The sequence below is a fragment of the Coregonus lavaretus genome (genome assembly GCF_964263955.1).
Source record: "Coregonus lavaretus genome assembly, chromosome: 4".
NCBI lineage: Eukaryota > Metazoa > Chordata > Actinopteri > Salmoniformes > Salmonidae > Coregonus > Coregonus lavaretus.
In genome coordinates this window covers 39,765,788-39,784,891 of record NC_139991.1, presented here as the reverse complement: position 1 = coordinate 39,784,891, position 19,104 = coordinate 39,765,788, and the positions used below count along the sequence as shown (strand labels likewise).

The 19,104-nt window shown below is 42.7% G+C and overlaps 1 protein-coding gene across 1 annotated transcript; it reads right to left on the bottom strand.

Moving 5' to 3' along the window:
* Positions 1-74: 74 nt before the first annotated feature.
* Positions 75-18,687, bottom strand: LOC311128652 (phosphatidylinositol transfer protein beta isoform-like). Its single transcript, XM_084160848.1, has 11 exons — positions 18,638-18,687; positions 14,411-14,441; positions 7,799-7,944; positions 7,509-7,600; positions 7,354-7,361; positions 6,599-6,757; positions 5,255-5,332; positions 4,920-5,030; positions 4,633-4,755; positions 4,235-4,322; positions 75-3,433 (listed from the first exon to the last, which is right to left on the bottom strand). Exons 1-10 carry the CDS (start codon positions 18,655-18,657, stop codon positions 4,272-4,274), a joined length of 819 nt encoding a protein of 272 aa, XP_084016974.1. The 5' UTR covers positions 18,658-18,687; the 3' UTR covers positions 75-3,433; positions 4,235-4,271.
* Positions 18,688-19,104: the final 417 nt, after the last annotated feature.

Here is a 19,104-nt window from a genome sequence, read left to right as displayed (position 1 = left end):
ATATTGAGTAGGCTATTAACTATATCAACCACAATTTTAAGAGCATGATGTCAAATCAACAGCACATAGCGGGGTGGAGTTTTGTTCAAATTTTATTAGATATTCTGTTAAATTCCATTGTCTAGACCTTGCCACAGCTCAGCAGCTGTGAAACAAAATATTAACATTTTACATTCACTACTAAATTCCCATGAATTTTACCTTATGATCAGAAAATATTTTTTTATTTCAAGGGAAATGAACAGTAGATTTTGCAAGTGCTTGGTCATGATGATGAGACCGATACAGTATGTTATGGACTGTCTCTAAGGCCCTATTCAATCTATCGCTGAAGCGTTACATATTCCTTGATAGAAATCTAAAGGTAATTTTCAATTGAGCCGACATATGCAGTGTTTACCATAAATGCAGTCTCTGCTAACACGGGAACATTGCCTTTAAATTTCAAATCTTGCCGTAATGCTGAACTTCCACGATACGGATTGAATAGAGCCCTAAGGCCAGTGTTTCTCAATTCATTCCTGGGAGGATCCACAGAGGTGCACGTGTTTGTTCCAGCCCAGCACTAACGCACCTGATTAAACTAATCAGTGGCTTGGCGATAAGTAGTTGAATCAGGTGTTCGTGCTGGGATAGAACAAATGTGCGCACCCCCTGCCAGGAATGGATTGAGAGACACTGCACTAGGCCTCTCTAACCCCTCCCCTCACAGTCATACCCTGGTTGACATTACTGGTATTTCTATAAACACTAACCCACATCATTTGCGACAAATATGGGTCACATTCGACCCAATAGACAATGATCCAACAGGAATGGCTAAAATCTAAAAGACAAAACATTAAATAAAGGAGAAACAATACAATGGCCAAAGAAAAAAATAATATAGAACTTCTCCGTTTCACTTAATAGTGTCTCACTCCAAGGGTTCATGACCCTGGAGATCAAAATCTAAAACAATATCATAATGGGAATAATATCATAATCTTCAGTTAGTTTAAATAGAGATACTTATATATCCTTATCTGTTAATGCTGCAGCAGGTAGTTACATGGTCTGGATTGCGCCAATGGAGAATGTTTTACTGTAAATGTTTCTGCACTAAAATATTGTCTTTGCATACTTAAGAGACATTCATTATCTCAGACACATTGACTGTACATTCACGGAGGTAATACAAACTACAGTATTGATGAAAGCCATGGGGGCGGATTATAAATTACCACAGTCACAGATCTAGGATAAGACTATTCTCCAATCCTAACCTTAGCAGGAAAAAAACTAATCTTTTGAAGCAGTCTGAACAGCACACTGATCTGAAATCAAGCTGGCCAAGAGTATTATACCCTATTTACGGTATTGTGCTGCGAAAAGTAGTGCACTACATAGGGAACAGGGTGCCATTTGAGCCAGCGCCCTGCTGTATATAATTACAGTACTGTGAGACAGACAGGAGGTCGTCTACAGTAGACCTGACCATGTTGTATAATCATCAATAGGAAATAAAAGGACAGTCAACACTACAGTAGTAGAACTAGCCTGGTAGTACCACATGCCATGTCTTTCTGTTCCTCCTACAGGTAACGGTGTAGCAGACCTGGGTATCATCTATCAAATACTTCAAAGTATTTAAAAACCCGCCACCAAAGTCTAGCTCTCGCCCCAATGTCATTAACACGCGACGTGACCCCAAGTAGGCAGAAAGTAAAGGGGTATGAAGGAGGTACTAGATACAGCTGATCTAGCGGCACTCTTGGGGCCAAAAATGTAGGAAATGTTTAAAACCTTAACACATTAAAAAGGGAAATGACGACAACATACATGATCAAAAGGACAGCAATGCAACAACAAACACAGCAAAAAACACATACAAGAATCGTATAAGTATGCCAAACCACTCGATCACAATCCTTATCTGTTAGACAGATGTTTGCTGCCTGGGACAGCGGTGAGAGGAGGGAGGACAGTAGAACAGCACGACAAATAGAACTACAATTGCCCAAGAGGATTTACAAAACCCTTTACAGTATACACACTCACTCTTCATCATCAGTTATAGTAAAATAGAAGCTAGGTTGCCCTGGGACAGCCCAGACCTCTTGTTAAAACCAGAGGTCAATTCCATTTCAATTGAGTCCATTCAGGAAAACCATTGAAAGTCCAATCCAAGAAATGACATGTTTAAATTGGAATTTCTGGTTGACGTCCTTAAAAGGACTGAGTTGAAGTAGACCCGGCCCCCAGCCCTGGTATTGAAGCCCTAGTTTACAGGAAAGGGGTGCAGCCACAGCGCAAGGATAGTTTACAACAGGCTCGATCAGGTAGTAGCGAGAAGCATAGCTGTGCCAAAACCACTCAGAAGCAGCATCCTAAACACACACACGCATACACAACTACATATGTAGACATAGTTGTGTCCACTGAGGATCCTAACCCTCTCTCGTTTGGACACACTCTCCCTAATGTCAGAGTAGGGAGACATCTGAACGCACATGCACTGCCAGTCACTGTGGGTTGCAGTTGTACACATGTACTCACGTGTGTGTGTGTGAGTGAGTGAGAGACTGGCTTATATTGTAAGGTAGCAAAGGATAATCAAGCCATGCAGAAACATCACATGTTCTATGAGCAATAGCCACAGACATGGGTCAAATCAAATCAACAACTGTCCCCCAGCCACCGGTCAGACAGACAGGACAGAGACCAGGGGTTTAAGTGCTTAATCTACATCCCAAATGGCACCATATTCAGATCCAGCGCTCTGGCCAGAAGTAGTGCACTTTATGGAATAGGGTGCATTTTGGACGCATTTCAAGTTTGCACACCACTACAACTCGGATAAGGGTTTATACGGACCTTAGTCTCAGGAGGGGGAAGAAACAAGTATGAAACCAACCAGAGCCATGGCAGAATGACAGATACAGTATCATAAAACAGGGAACAAAATACATGAGAAAACAAAAACAAAATTGGTCCAATACCTGTTAATGAATTATCTTATTCCAATTTTTGGGGAAATTATAACATACCAAGAACTGTAATATAACAAATAACATTCTTATCTGTTTAAAAGGCTTGGCTTTCTGTGTCTCTGGATACAAACAAAGCCCATCTTATAATGAACTAACAATTACATTTACAGGCAATTTAATTTACCTTCTGTGCAAAGAGTTTAAATTTTTTAAATCTTCTTTAAAATGCGAAACCGCTTTTTGTTTTTCTGTGTAAATAGGAGGCATGTGATTGCGGGTCAGTACAATAATATTGACCAATCAGGACAAACCCCCCTATGAATCATGGGAGACAGGAAGTAGAGCAGAGACTTCCTCTTCTCTGTGGGCATGGTGACATCATCATCATGAAAGGGTTTTGTTGGTCAACCTCACTGCTCGTGAGCCGCACTCATGCCTCGAACCTGACCTGACTTACGCAGCTGGGGCAAGAAGGAGAGAGAAAGAACAAAAGAGGGGGGGAGAAAGAAAATAGATAAAAATACTGAAGGTGTTACAGTACCCCCTGAAGGACAAGAGTGTCTGTGATATGAGACTGAGTTGATGGAGGAGTGAACAGCTTTTGTCTTTCCATCAAATGACTATTGCCTGGTTCATATAATGTAGCTACACCTAAACTTCCTACACTGTCAATGTTCAGTTCATGAAATACAGAAGAGCATTTCCCCTTTACTAGCAGTCACTTCACTTCACAGCACATCAACCCATCTCCATCACAGTGAAAACTCTTATCCTCCTCTTTCCACATTACAGATAATTCCCTATTTAGGCAACATGACATGCAGAAAGATGGCAGACAGCAACAGGGTAGTAGCGCTGCCCCAACACCTGGAACCACACACATAAAACACACACACTGAACAGACCATGTTAGTTAGACTGCAAGTGGACAAACAAATGGAGGTAAGGAGGATAAGTCGTCACGCAGCAGAGCGAGAAGGAACGCAAGGCAGGCGTGATGGAAAGAGGAAGAAACAGAATGGGACAGCCACACAGAGACAGAGCCAAAACCACCATAGACAGAAGGACAGACTGAACCAGAATGTTTGATTAGACTGGCAACATGCAGCTGCCAAAAAGTGGAGAAATAAAACAGGCGATGAGCAACATAAACGAGGGTGGGGGTGGGGGGGGGGGAAGATACAATGAAGATGAGTGCAGGCCCGAGATGCGTCCACAACACCACGATGATGTCATTTCCTGTGTCCTGTCGGAGAACTCACTCAGCCTGCCTCTGACCTTTGACCTACAGGGGCGGGGCTACTCTTCCGAGGTTGCCGAGGTTCCTCGCACGGTGCCCTTCTCACGCATCTAAAGGCAGCAGAGTAGAACTGTCAGTTTGACCCTCCTATGGAGCTCGGATTGGTCCAAGGTTAAGGTTAGGGCCTTAGGGGTTAGTGATGGTCACGGTCAGTCTTAGAGAGGTGATTTGTTGTTTATTGTGGTTCCTGATCCCTTAATGTCTCTGGAATCAGGTGTTAGTTACCTCCTCATCGCCATAATCATAAACATAGAAATAAGTCTCCCCATCTATGAACCACAAAAAAATACAAGCACTTTCTCAAACTCTAAGGCACAAGTCTAAAACCTACGAAACAATGGCAGACATTAACTGTCTTACCTCTTCCAGCTCTTTCTTGGTCTCCTCCTCCATTCGTCGGATGTCCGCCATGGTCAGCTCCACCCAGTTGTCGATCCAACAGAACAACTGGCGATGGAAGTTAGTGAAAATACGCTTCTCTTGCTAAAAGAGGGAGGAGAGAGGTGGAGGGAGGAGAGAGGAGGGAGAAGAAAAGAGAGGAGAGAGAGATCAGAGAATGACAATATTAGGCATCAGTCTGTTCTCTCATTAGAAGCCCTAAAAGCAATGGGAAAAGGATAAAACAGAGGGAGATAAAAGCGTTGTACCTTGTGGATGAAGTTCTCTACTTTGGTCTGCAGGCCCCACCACTTGAACTTGACAGTGACCAGTTTGTAGGCACACATCTTAGGACAGTCGGTCTTGTTCATCAGATCGTTCTGTCAGAGGAGAAACCCAGGAAGGATGACGAGGAAAAATGTCAAATTACATTTTCTACTATGTTGATTTTGGGCCAGTAACGTGCAGCAACACAAACGAGAGAAGCATCGTACTGTGTCTTAACCCTCTTCTAATGAGGTCAAAGGTCAACATGACCAATTACCACAGACAAGACAGGAGGGAGTCTAAATGGTTGAGATGGATGATAGGTGAAATCCTGTACCTTCCATTCAGGTGAGAGTGGTCCTCTGCCTGTCTTTGTAGATTTGAACAGAGCAGGGTCCTCCTCTGGTTTATAGTCCTGTAGGAGAGAACAACATACATTATACAACATGCATCCTGAAAACAACATATAGACATTACACCCCATTATAGCCCTGCAGGAGTGAACACGCACACAGGGAAACTATTGAAATGGAGCACTAATGTACATTAAGAATAGTATCTGGAATGAAACTGCTACCATATTTCTTGCGGTTCACAAGTATGTGGATGGAATGACGATCTGAGGAACTGGGAGATCAACGCAATTCCCTTATGATGCAGGAAAGCCACACACAACCACAGGCTCTCCCCTAGTCCCTATTTTGATCTGTCAGACCTGTGTGTGTGTGTGTGTGTGTGTACCTGCAGCAGATGGCCCTTCAGATTAAACTGTGGCCCTACCACTGATCCACTTATGTCATTAGACTACAGGAGCCACTGCTATAGTACATGCTCTCACTGTCCTGAGTGTTCAGTCAGTACTGTCCAGGAGAGACTGACACTCCATACATGGTAAGCCCACCAGATAGAGAAGCTCACTCCCATACTGTCTCTCAACTACAGTGCTTTGGGGTCCTGCACTGTGGCTTTTGGGTGGGAGGAAGGATGATTACACAGACTTATAGCAACAATACGTCATGTCAGCAAGGTGATGTGTAGATCAGAGTTTCTACACAGCGTCTTCCGCAGGCCCATTTTCTGGCAGACAGGATAAAGTGTCATCTCTTGTGGATAGATGCACGTAACATAAAATGGTAGTAACATCTGTTGACAGACTGTGGGATGCGACGACTAAAAAGGATTTCTTGTCACTGATTATTTGGACAAACCACGATTTTGAAGGTGCTCGCACCTTACGAATTTCAGAAGGGGAGGGGACGTTCGGCCAATAGACTTGCCAGAAACTGGCTGAGAGATTCCGGTTAGAGGGGTGAGAATTCGGTAGCCTTGTTAGTATATTTTCTAACACGTCTCCCCGAGAACTTAAATCGAGCATTAAGCAAGATTTTAGTTCTGGGTGTTCAAGTTTAGACTAGCACACAGCCAGTCAACATGCAATGACACAACTCATCCACATGGGGGAGACAAATACATTGATGACGTAACCATCAGTGCCTGGGTCAGGGGTGCTGTACTGGGACAGATTATTTTACCACCCGGGAAGAGAGCCATCTTGATGTCACTGATCTAAGATGGCTGATGAGTGGTTAAAAACTCACGGCTTTAACCAATACAGTCATGTCAGGTCTGACGAGCAAGAGGACGAATATTCGTGAGTGAGTGAGTGTGTGTGTCCACTCACCCCATGGGCCACCACATCTTTGTCTGCGATATCAATGGGGACCACTTCCACTGTCTTCCATGTAGGACCATCCAAGTCATGCACGTTTTCTAGCGTTCCCATGTCAGGTTTGTGCCACGTCTCAATCTTTATCAGGAAGTCATCTTTCATATACTCGTTCTAGAAGGAGTGAAGAGAGAAAGGAGAAGTGAGCAAAGAAAGGATAGAAAAATCTAATCTCTGTTCATGTTTTCATCGAGTCTCGCAAAGCGTAACTGAATTCTAGATGATGTGGGTCGGGGCGGCAGTCATATTGGGTGTACCATTCCAAATGTTTGATTAGTTGTTGCTTATGGATTCTGTGGTAGGAGGAAAACCCATTACTACACTTCCTCTGTACAGTAGCCTTAAAACGTCAGCCAACGGCAAGCTTGAGAATGCCTTGAATAGAGAACCAGTGGGAATCTCTAATACTGAGAAAGCCTTGAATGGCGTTCTGGGAGGCCTGAGGCCTATTTAAACCGCTAAGCTAATTAACTGATTAGCTGTTTGGGCTGAAACGACACGTCTGGTTAGTGAACTTCTGCACTCTGCCTAACTAACTGTGGCATGCTAGTATTAGCAGCATAGCTAGCTACACACCACCACGCTATTGAAGTCACATTAATGGGAATGAGTGTCTCAGATCCATTCACACAACAAAACTACCCCACACAGACAATGGCAAGAGTCTGGGGAACATGGTGTGTGTATGTAGTTGTCAGTTCACTACTCACCGTTATAACTGCAGCAGATGGAGAAAACAAGCAACAGAAGAAAGAAGGAAACAACATTGGTTTACTTTCAATAAAACGATCAATGTGACAATGTAGGCCAGTCCCAATCAGAGTTGGGCTCAATTGAGTGTTTAAACTAGAGTTCTGGGACTCACCGGTGCGACAGTATGGGTATGCATTCCAGGCTTTTTCATGGAAGACTAACGCTCCCTCTGGTGCGATATACCTCAACCAGCCTGGGACTTTACTGCCAAGAGAGAGACAGGAGTCAATCATATGACTGCGTTTACACATGTAGTCCAATTCAAATATATTTCCACTAATTGGTCTTTTGAGATCAGCTCTTTTATCAGTAATTGGGAAAAAGATCAGAATGGGGCTGCCTGCGTAAACGAAACCTTAGTGTGTGTGTGTGTTTTCCTCCACCCCCCCACTGTATGTGTACCTCTTTAGATGGTAGACTTTGTGTGTGTACTGTCCCTTCTCTCCCTCGTCCTCGTAGGGTTCATTTATCAGCACCTCGATGCCCTCTCCTCCCCCCGTCTCATTCTTACTGGCCTCTGCTACAGTGAACAGCTGACCAACTTGGTACTAAAACACAGAAAGAAGAACACAGAAATATGTCACATATACGCAGAACATCAGTGTCACTAACACACATCAATTGGGCCAATCAGTGACAGAATACCTGTTAGTGCTTGAAAGGGATGTGTACGTTATTTGATGTTATGTTTATATGGTTTATGACCATCCACATTAAGTGTTAGTGGTTTAGGATAATGGGAGGCTAATGGAATTTCACACACATGAACTCTAAACAAACATATCAGGAAAGGAGTTGTGACTTTATGGGCTAGGAGCTGGACAACACAAAGCTCTGTGTAGAAAGTGATTGTGGGTGTGTGTCGTTGCATTGACAGTACCACAGAGAGAGGACCAATACAGTCACCGGCCCAATACTGCAACCCTGTCCTATTGTTCTCTAACAAGGGACCTATTGTCCCTCTGCATCGGCCTGAAAACACACAAACACACACAGTTCCACTTTAGGAACAAGAGAGGAGGAAAGGAGATTCTCAGATAAACTGGAACAGTGGGCCTTAGTTGGCTGCAATGTATTTGGCTTGTTTAGAATTGATTCCAAGGGAGAGATAGGGAGGAAGGAAGATAGGGAAAAAGCACCTCATGTCTGACCTGCTGTTCTAGAGGATGGGTCAGTCACTGAGCTACTGTTTCTCTAAACACAAAGGTCAGAGGTCACTATCTGCTATTATCAGCTACAGTTTGTCCTGAGAGGCTTTACACCTAGGTGTGAAATCGAATGCTTCCCTTGATACCCTGGGCACATCTAGAGGTAAATGGGGAAGCCAGGCAAACAGCTAGACTAAGGGAATTTTATACCAACATCTACGACTCTGCCTGGGGATCAATAAAGCCCAACCACTCCATATCATGAATATACACTTAGTGTACAAAACATTAAGAACACCTTCCTAATATTGAGTTGCACCCCCTTTTGCCTTCAGAACAGCATCAATTCGTCGGGGCATGGACTCTACAAGGTGTCGAACGCATTCCACACGGATGCTGGCCCATGTTGACCCCAATGCAAAGTTGGCTGGATGTATTTTGGGTGATGGACCATTCTTGATACGGGAAACTGTTGAGCATGAAACACCCAGCAGCATTGCTGTTCTTGACACAAACCGGTGCGCCTGGCACCTACTACCATACCACGTTCAAAGGAACTTAAATATTTTTGTCTTGCCCATTCACCCTCTGAATGGCACATTCATTTATTTGGGTAACAGAGATATACAAATACTTGTCTCAAGGCTTAAAAGATCCTTCTTTAACCCGTCTCCTCACCTTCATCTACACACAATCCATGTCTCAATTGTCTCAAGGCTTAAAAATCCTCCCCTTCATCTACACTGATTGAAGTGGATTTAAAAGTTGACATCAATAAGGGATCATATATTTCACCTGGATTCACCTGGTCAGTCTGTCTTGGAAAGAGCAGGCGTTCCTAATGTTTTTAACAACTACAGTAGTTGAAACTACAACCACACATAACAAGCTTCCAGAGGTGCAGCCTGCCCTGAGGTGAATCATTATATGGAAGTGAGGTGATTTACTTCAGTCTGTAGAACTGGGGGGGGGGGGGGGGGGGGATGGCCTTTCCTGTCAGGATATATGACCCCTCCAGGGTGGTGACTTTACAGCTGTCACACAGTGTACCTGCACTAAAATATTTATGTGCTGCTGCTGCATCACATGTCGCCCAATGCTGGAGTTTTAATGCTGTGACAGCAGCATTACCCAGAGAAATCAGGGGAAATGGAATGCAGTGGAGAGAGAGGCATGTCACAGACATTCACCTATATAAGCTGCTGCTAGTAGGGATGTGACCAATGGACCATTTTTTGTAACATTTAAAATGGCAATTTTTAAAAGCGTTTTCTGTTAAAACGATAAGAAAATGTAATACAATTCCACGTGAATTCACAATGCTAATATATCGGTCGGCAGTGATTTCATCTTCTGATTTAGCTTGTTGTAGCCTGCCTGCTGCTAGCTACAGGTAACTGCCAAAATAAAGGAAACACTTGTTTAAATGAGGGATACAAAGTATATTGAAACCAGGTGCTTCCACACAGGTGTGGTTCCTGAGTTAATTAAGCAATAAACATCCCATCATGCATAAAAATGCCCAGTTGCCCATTATTTTGGCTACCATGGCTAGAAGAAGAGATCTCAGTGACTTTGAAAGAGGGGTTTTAAAGGAACATAGCGGGTTTAACACTAGAACCGCCAGCCTTTCAGGCTAAAAGTATCCGCTAGAGAACATTGTCAAGCGTCCCCATATGCCTGTCCTCGTTGGACCCCCCCTTCCAGACAATGACGGGTCAACATTCTAACAGTCTAATAAATACATTACATATATGCCATCGGAAGAATAATCATTTGGTTGTTTTAATGAAATATCTTAGGTAACATTAAAATAAAAAACAAATATTTCAAATTGTGTTATTTGACAAAGGTATGCGTCTTAGAAACTGCAGAATATGCTCTTTCTGATGCTATATAGAAATCTAAATGTTTTATCTGCATGTGACTGAAGGAGGATTTGATAAAGTGGTGCTCCTTTCATTGCCTCTGTCAATTCCAAGCTGTGCACAGCTCTTCATATACAATTTGACAATAGATAATAGCCAATTTAATCTTGTCTTTAGGCTAACTTTTATTGTGTGAAATTAGTTTGGGTATAGTTTAGGTGTATTTTCGATGAGCCGGCCGCTCAGGCTGACTGGCATCATTTGTTTACCTCGCTCATCAACTCGGAGAGTCAAGGATATGTTTTGCATTATTCTAAAGGCCTATTGCAACACTTAGCATGTTCTTGTTTCCCTTACAATAAACATTATAAACAGGGCGTGTGTGTGTTTTCAGGCCGATGCAGAGGGACAATAGGTCCCTTGTTAGAGAAGAACAGGACAGGGTTGCAGAATTGGGCCGGTGACTGTATTGGTCCTCTCTCTGTGGCACTGTCAATGCAGACACACCAACAATCTCTTTCTACACACACAGTCACCAGTTCTCAACCCAATTGAACACTTATGGGAGATTCTTGAGCGGCACCTGAGACAGCATTTTCCACCACCATCAACACACCAAATGATGGAATTTCTCATGGAAGAATGGTGTTGCATCCCTCCAAGAGTTCCAGACACTTGTAGAATCTATGCCAAGGTGCATTGAAGCTGTTCTGGCGACTCGTGGTGGCCCAACGCCCTATTAAGACACTATGTTGGCGTTTCCTTTATTTTGGCAGTTACCTGTAAACTTACAAACACAGGGATGGAATTTTACCTAGCTAGCTAGCCAGCTAGCTAAGGACGTTGGGCACTGCACTGATAGTTTGACAGCTGCTGATGAAGTTTTAGACACGTTTCCAGCAGTCAGTCCATACTTCACCATGTTTCCAAAGCACCAATCACTACGTTGTAACGTTGGGTCAGCTAAAAGCATAGTGCAGCAGCAGACTCACAGAGCAGGCTGTTCCCGGCTGTCGCTTGCCTTTCTCTGCCATTTTTCCAACTTAACGACAATGACGTGCGGAGAGCTTTATATCCATGGCAGATCATTTGAAAGATGCATATCTCCTACTAACGTTACAGCATAGTTGCATTAGGTATGTCATTTTTTGTTGTTGTTGCCTATGATGATGATGATGATGATGATGATGATGGACCTATTAGTGGTAGTTTTGTGATAACAGCACTGTGATAAACATTTTGTGGATGTTTTTATTAACGTTAACGTCCTAATTTCATTTAAATGTTTACACCCTTAGTAGTGGTTGCTGCTATTATTATTATTATTGCTGCTGCTCAGTCACCCAGTCACTGGGTCTCCAACCCCCTAAAAAGTTTTAGGAACTCAGACGGGGTCTCAACTTACTGTTGAGTTAGAATGGTAGATGCAAGTTCGAAATTTGGTTGTGCATCAGCAATCGTGATCTTGTTATGTCAGTCACTGAGTCACTCAATTAGCCATGTCAGCAAACAAGTTTTAGATTGTTAAATTAGTCTAGCCCGCTATCGTGGCCGAATACCGACACTGCAACAAAATTTCCCCATGGGGACAATAAAGTAAGTAAGTAAGTAAGTAAGATCACGCAGGGCACGTGCCCAGGGGCCCTGACCGCCAGGGTGCACCCATTGATTGTTAGTCACTCTCACTAAGACATCATTAACATGGCAACGTGTAGAATTGCAGGAAATTAGCTTTACAATTATTATTATTATTAATTTTTTTAATCACCACCCCATGCCAAAATGAGTATAATTGCAGGAAATTAGGTGTACAACTTTTTAAAAAATCTCTGCACCTCATGGCAAAATGTGTAGAATTGCAGGAAATTCACTTTAAATCATACATTTCTCGTCGGCGTCTAGAGGGTGGACCACTAAAATGTTTTGCAAGCTTAGGGCCCCCAAAAGGCTAGAGCCGGCCCTGCCCACATCTGCATATCTATCCCTACTACCACTTTATCCCTGCAAATTGATAGGATACTGGTACTGACCTTGTACAGTGCCTTCGTTAAGTATTCAGACCTCTTGACTTTTCCACTTTGTTACGTTACAGCCTTATTCTAAAATTGATTAAATAGTTTCCCCCCCCTCAAATCTACACACAATACCCTATAATGACAAAGCAAAAACAGGGTATACATTTTTGCTCATTTATATAAAACATGTAAAACTGAAATATCACATAAGTATTCAGACCCTTTACTCAGTACCTTGTTGAAGAACCTTTGGCAGCGATTACAGCATTGATTCTTCTTGGGTATGACGCTACAAGCTTGGCACACCTGTATTTGGGGAGTTTCTCCCATTCTTCTCTGCAGATCTGCTCAAGCTCTGTCAGGTTGGATGGGAGCGTTGCTGCACAGCTATTTTCAGGTCTCTGCAGAGATGTTCGATCAGGTTCAAGTCCAGGCTCTGGCTGGGCCACTCAAGGACATTCAGAGACTTGTCCTGAAGCCACTCCTGCGTTGTCTTGGCTGCGTGCTTAGGGTTGTTGTCCTGTTGGAAGGTGAACCTTCGCCCCAGTCTGAGGTCCTGAGCACTCTGGAGCAGGTTTTCATCAAGGATCTCTGTACTTTGCTCCATTCATATTTACCTCGATCCTGACTAGTCTCACAGTCCCTGCCACTGAAAAACATCCCCACAGCATGATGCTGCCACCACCATGCTTCACCGTAGGGATGGTGCCAGGTTTCCTCCAGAAGTGACGTTTGGCATTCAGGCCAAAGAGTTCCATTTTGGTTTCATCAGACCAGAGAATCTTGTTTCTCATGGTCTGAGAGTCTTTAGGTGCCTTTTGGCAAACTCCAAGCGGCCTGTCATGTTCCTTTTACTGAGTAGTGGCTTCCGTCTGGGCAATCTACCATAAAGGCCTAATTAGTAGAGTGCTGCAGAGATGGTTGTCCTTCTGGAAGGTTCTCCCATCTCCACAGAGGAACTCTAGAGCCCTGTCAGAGTGACCATCAGGTTCTTGGTCAAACTCCCTGACCAAGGCCCTTCTCCCCCGATTGCTCAGTTTGGCCGGGCGGCCAGCTCTAGGAACAGTCTTGGTGGTTGAAACATCTTCCATTTAAGAATGATGGAGGCCACTGTGTTCTTGGGGATCTTCAATGCTGCAGACATTTTTTGGTACCCTTCCCCAGATCTGTGCCTCAACACAATCCTGTCTCGGAGCTCTACGGACAATTCCTTTGTCCTCATGGCTTGGTTTTTGCTCTGACATGCACTGTGGGACCTTATATAGACAGGTGTGTGCCTTTCCAAATCATGTCCAATCAATTGAATTTACCACAGGTGGACTCCAATCAAGTTGAAGAAACATCTCAAGGATGATCAATGGAAACAGGATGGACCTGAGCTCAATTTCGAGTCTCATTGCAGGGGCTGAATACTTACGTAAATAAGGTATGTTTTTTATTTGTAATACATTTGCAAAAATTTCTAAAAACCTGTATTCGCTTTGTCATTATGGGGTAGTGTGTAGATTGCTGAGGATTTTTATTTAATCCATTTAGAATAAGGCTGTAAAGTAACAAAATGTGGAAAAAGTCGAGGGGTCTGAATACTTTCCCGAAGGCACTGTATATATGTACATTCTCGTTTTACTTCGTCTGATTTTTTTGAATTATTTTATATATCTGACCTAGTATCAATTCTGTGCTCTTTAAGATCCTATTCTGGATTTTTACCTTTGATATTAAACACTGCATTGTTGAGGTGCTTGTAAGTAAGCATTTCGCTGTACTCTTTTACACCTGTTGTATCCTGTTTATGCAACAGATCAACTTTGAATTTGATTTGTTTGTGACAATAGGTTTATCAAGGCATTATCAATGCCAACAGCAATTATGACCTGCTTTCATGCATGTACAGACTTGCATGCATGAAAGCAGGGAACTAGCATAAAAATGGTGTTGTGTAGGCTAGTATGTGTGTGTAGTTTATGACATGGTGGTACTCACCTCTTGCACAGAGATCGGTAGGATCACACGGCTGTAAGATAAAGAAAAAAAGATAAACATAAGAAAACTACGATTTTCTACCAGTGTTTTGATTTGATTTATTAGGATGCCCTTTAGCCTACGCCAATGGCGACAGTTAGTCTTACTGGGGTCCGACACATAACGAAAAATACATTACTGACAAAATACTTTACAATTTACATTTAAAAACATCAACATGTAGTGTACGCACGCACGCACAAATCTATCAGTTACACATATCAGTGTCACACAACGAGACAAAAAAATAAACATGCAAGGGGCCCTTGCAGTAAACCACACCATATCCATGCCTCAGCCTGACTTGGCTGAGTTCAACCAGAGCCAGGAGTGACCTCCAGTAACCCCACACACATTGAGACTTGTCAGTTCTTCATCATTCAGACCACTGAGCTGAACATCCTCTAATAGGAAATAGCTAAAATGAACTGACGATTTTCCACAAAGTTGACTTGAACATTTAATTTGGGTACTCATTCAGCTTGTTCTGGGAGGATGAAGAGAGAGGCCTCCCCTACACAGTGCTTTCCAGTGAATGTCCACCAGAGCGGTTGCCAGATAATTGAATGTTCATTTCTCTAACAAATGTTGCCTCCAACATAGTTTTAGAGAATTTGGCAGTACGTCCAACCGGCCTCACAACTGCAGACCCTGTGTATGGCGTCGTGTGGGCAAGCAGCTTGCTGATGTTAACGTTGTGAACAGAGTGCCCCATGGTGGAGGTGGGGTTATGGTATGGGCAGGCATAAGCTACAGACAACAAACACAATTGCATTTTATCAATGGCAATTTGAATGCACAGAGATACCGTGACGAGATCCTGAGGCCCATTGTCGTGCCATTCATCATCCGCCGTCACCTGATGTTTCAGCATGATAATGCACTGCCCCATGTCGCAAGGATCTGTACACAATGCCTGGAAGCTGAAAATGTCCAAGTTCTTCCATGGCCTGCATACTCACCAGACATGTCACCCATTGAACATGTTTGGGATGCTATGGTTCGACAGTATATTCCAATTCCCGATTTTAGCGAAATGTAATCCATAGAATAGTCCTTTGGAGGAAGGATTGTTGACATACTGTATATTTGACATTTGTAATTTATAAACATGTATTAAAGTTGGCATTGTAATGACATTTTGGCTTTATACAGGCCTCCTTTAAGACTCCATAACGTTTAATCTGTAGATGCTACAAAGCGAAAATTGGTGTCATATGAAGCTTTACCGCCTTCTCTGTAATATGAGTAGTATTTTGATTTCAATAAAAACATTGACATTAATTTATGAATATTGAAAAGTAAAACATGAATATTGAAAATATATCATTTTAGATTTGGCAAATGTTTCAACAGTCAAATGTCAACTTGAATGGGAATGTATTCTATTATCTATATTTCTATTTCAATAAGTTTTCTATGGAAGATTCACAGTTTAGTGGTTGGGAATATCCATTGTTTTAAATTAAAGTCAACATTCTCTGATGTGTGGACCTTCAACCATCTTCGTGGTACCTTTTGAAAGTTGACATTTCAAATTTTATTCACATTTTAGTTCATTTATCAGGCAAAACATGACACCCACCCTGTATTCAAGAGCATGCGGTGTCTCGACCGATGGTGGGCACAACAGACACCTCTGAAGATGTAGCTTAGACCCTATTTTACAACATACACTGAGTGTACAAAACATTAGGAACACCTGCTCTTATGACAGACTGACCAAGTGAAAGCTATGATCCCTTATTGATGTCACTTGTTAAATCCACTTCAAATCAGTGTAGATGAAGGGGAGGAGACAGGTTAAAGAAGGATTTTTAAGCCTTGAGACAATATTGTTGTATATGTCTGTTACCCAAATCAATTAAATTCAAAAAAAGAATTCAGACATGGATTGTGTACATGTGCCAGGGTAAATGGGCAAGACAAAAATATTTAAGTGCCTTTGAATGGGGTATGGTAGTAGGTGGCTCAACAGTTTCCCGTATGTATCAAGAATGGTCCACCAAAGGACGAAAAGTCAACTTGACACAACTGTGGGAAGCATTGGCGTCAACATGAGCCAGCATCCCTGTGGAACGCTTTCGACACCTTGTAGAATCCATGCCCCGACGAACTGAGGCTGTTCTGAGGGAAAAAGGGGTGGGGTGCAACTCAATATTAGGAAGGTGTTCTTAAAATGTTTTGTACAATCAGTGTATATGAACATATATATATTTCTTTATAAAATAGTTTGACAACTCTAAGCTTTCAAATGATAAACTCAACCGTTTATCTTTTTCAGTGATGAAGACATGATGTCTCATGGTAGGATGGGGTATGCAAAATGGGTCAACTTTGAGCAGCTCCATCTCCTGAATGTTTTGGCATTCAGGTTCAAAAAGTCACTTTCTGACCACTTTTACCATGGGCAAACATGTATGGAAGGTTTTGTTTAAATCAAAATGGGTGCAGTCAGAAAGCGATTGAAATCATATGGAACGACCCCATATGGAAATAAGTCAAAGCACTATCATTTAATCTTTCCAAAACAAACAGAATCCAAGGAGTGGCTGCAAAATCCCACAAATCACAATTCTGTCCTCAGTTCAGAAGGTTATTTGAAGTGAGTCAAGTCAGCACATTTGCACTCTCCAGGATAAGAGGAGATATGGAGACATGTTTCGTTTACTCTGATAGTTAGTGTGCTGTGCTTTACACACCTGGTCAATTTATGAGACACACAACCTGCTGTGTCCACTGCATGGTCTGCAAATACGACATACCGGTTCTACATATTAGAGCAATTACAAGCCCTAGCTATGGTAACAGACTTCCCACAGACATCATAATAAAACATAATACGGGAAAGCACAGAACCGTCCATGGAAAGACCTTTGGAAAAGGCAAACAGATTTATTGATCTTTCAGTCATGTCCCCAGTAGTGTCATTCCTGTATCACCTGAGGAATATCTGGTGAGCTGACTGTTCAGTCACCACCCATAGACCTTATATGGAATAGGCACCGCTTTAGTTGTCTTGACAACTGATAGGGGATATGTCCTGACACCCTGAGCAAAACTACAGTACACACAACTTGAGCCTGGGTCTGTTGGGGCATTAATCAATTTAAATGTAGACAGCCCTAAATCAAATCTGGATGACACACTTGGCCAGCATGTCAGGAATGACTTGGCCAGCTAGAGATGCACATATAAAAACAAATTAAACCGCATTGAGCAATACAGTCATTGCATTACTATGCTTGCTTGGTGGTGGTGATGTGACTCACACATAATCAAGCAAGCAAGACAACGGGGGAGGATAATTTATTGGCATTTGATTATAATGTCTTGATGATGCAGCCAAACATACAGAAGTGTGAGTGAACTGAAGGCTGGTAGCTAGCGATTTTTGGTTGCCATGAAAACCGCTGCACCTAAAGAGACAAGCAAACATTTAAGCTTAATAAAATCGTCAGGGAAACCCGCAAGTAAAGTCAGACTGGGTTAAAAGCCTCGGCACTGTCGGCAGCTTGCATGTTTCGCCAGGAAAGAGTGAACGGATAGTCTGAACACAACACCACAGATACTGTCTTCAACAACACGGTCTAAAAATAACGGACTAGGTAGTTGCTGGCTAGGTAATTGTAATTAGCTTAAGTGTAATTTAGCCACCCAAGCTGATAGTTAGCTTGCACGATTTACTTGGATAAGTGAACTAACGTTTGATAGCCAACTAACTAGTTTGTGCCGACTCGCACATTAACTGTCATTTGAGTTGTATGGTATTTTGCATTTCGTAGAAACATTTCACTGACGGAGTCTGACTATCTCTTCTTGTTTAACGGAGCCCCCTGAGATGGAACCTTGATAATCTGTCACTCGCGAGACCTAAGCTTATGGCACCATGTTGGCTAGTTAACTAGCTAACCTCTATGCTAACTTTACAGATGTAAAGACACATAGCTACCCCGTTAGTTAGCTAGTTTCCTCCATTCAGATTCATTCAAAGGTAGCATGCTAGCTATCGCTGTTGTCTAGGCCTAAACACCGGTATCATGAAGACACATCCTGATCCACCCGAACGCTCACAATATACTCTCAACTGCCAGAAATACACACACTTCTTTCACATTATAGCCACATTGTCTCAATAAATTGCCTTACAAAAGACGACGAAATTATATGTTAAATACTTCAACTCACTATTCCTTGATAAGCACCATCTTCTCCTCCCGGGCTGCGGCTGCGCAAGGCTCTCGACGTCACCCGGAATTATCAACAACAAATTGTTTCCGCCCACGGGAGTCGTCGATTGGTCAGAACTTGCATACCATGTTAAAGGGATGGAGAATGGTTAGTGCTATCCAGAATCCTTTCGACTCCCTACTCCAAACTCGGTCCTCGGGACCCCAAGGGTTGTACGTTTTGTTTTTCCCCCTACCACTACACAGCTGATTAAAATAGGGCAAAAAACTAAATGTGCACCCATTTGGTTCCCGAGGACCCATTTTGGGAAACGCTGGCCTAACCTTAACCCTTACCATTTTAAATGTCAACTTCAATGGGGTAGGGACGTCCCAAGGATCCCGGATAGCACAGACCGATGGAGAAGGGACGATTAATACATTTTGGTATTTGTGATCAATAATGTGTCATATGTGTTGTGTGAT

Excerpts from the sequence above, each read along its gene's own strand:
- LOC311128652 (XM_084160848.1), bottom strand. The coding sequence starts at position 18,657 with ATGGTGCTTATCAAGGAATA. Across the intron at positions 5,333-6,598 it reads AAGATGTGGTGGCCCATGGG|GACTATAAACCAGAGGAGGA; the intron begins GTGAGTGGACAC and ends TCTCTCCTACAG. Across the intron at positions 4,756-4,919 it reads TAGAGAACTTCATCCACAAG|CAAGAGAAGCGTATTTTCAC; the intron begins GTACAACGCTTT and ends TCCCTCTTTTAG.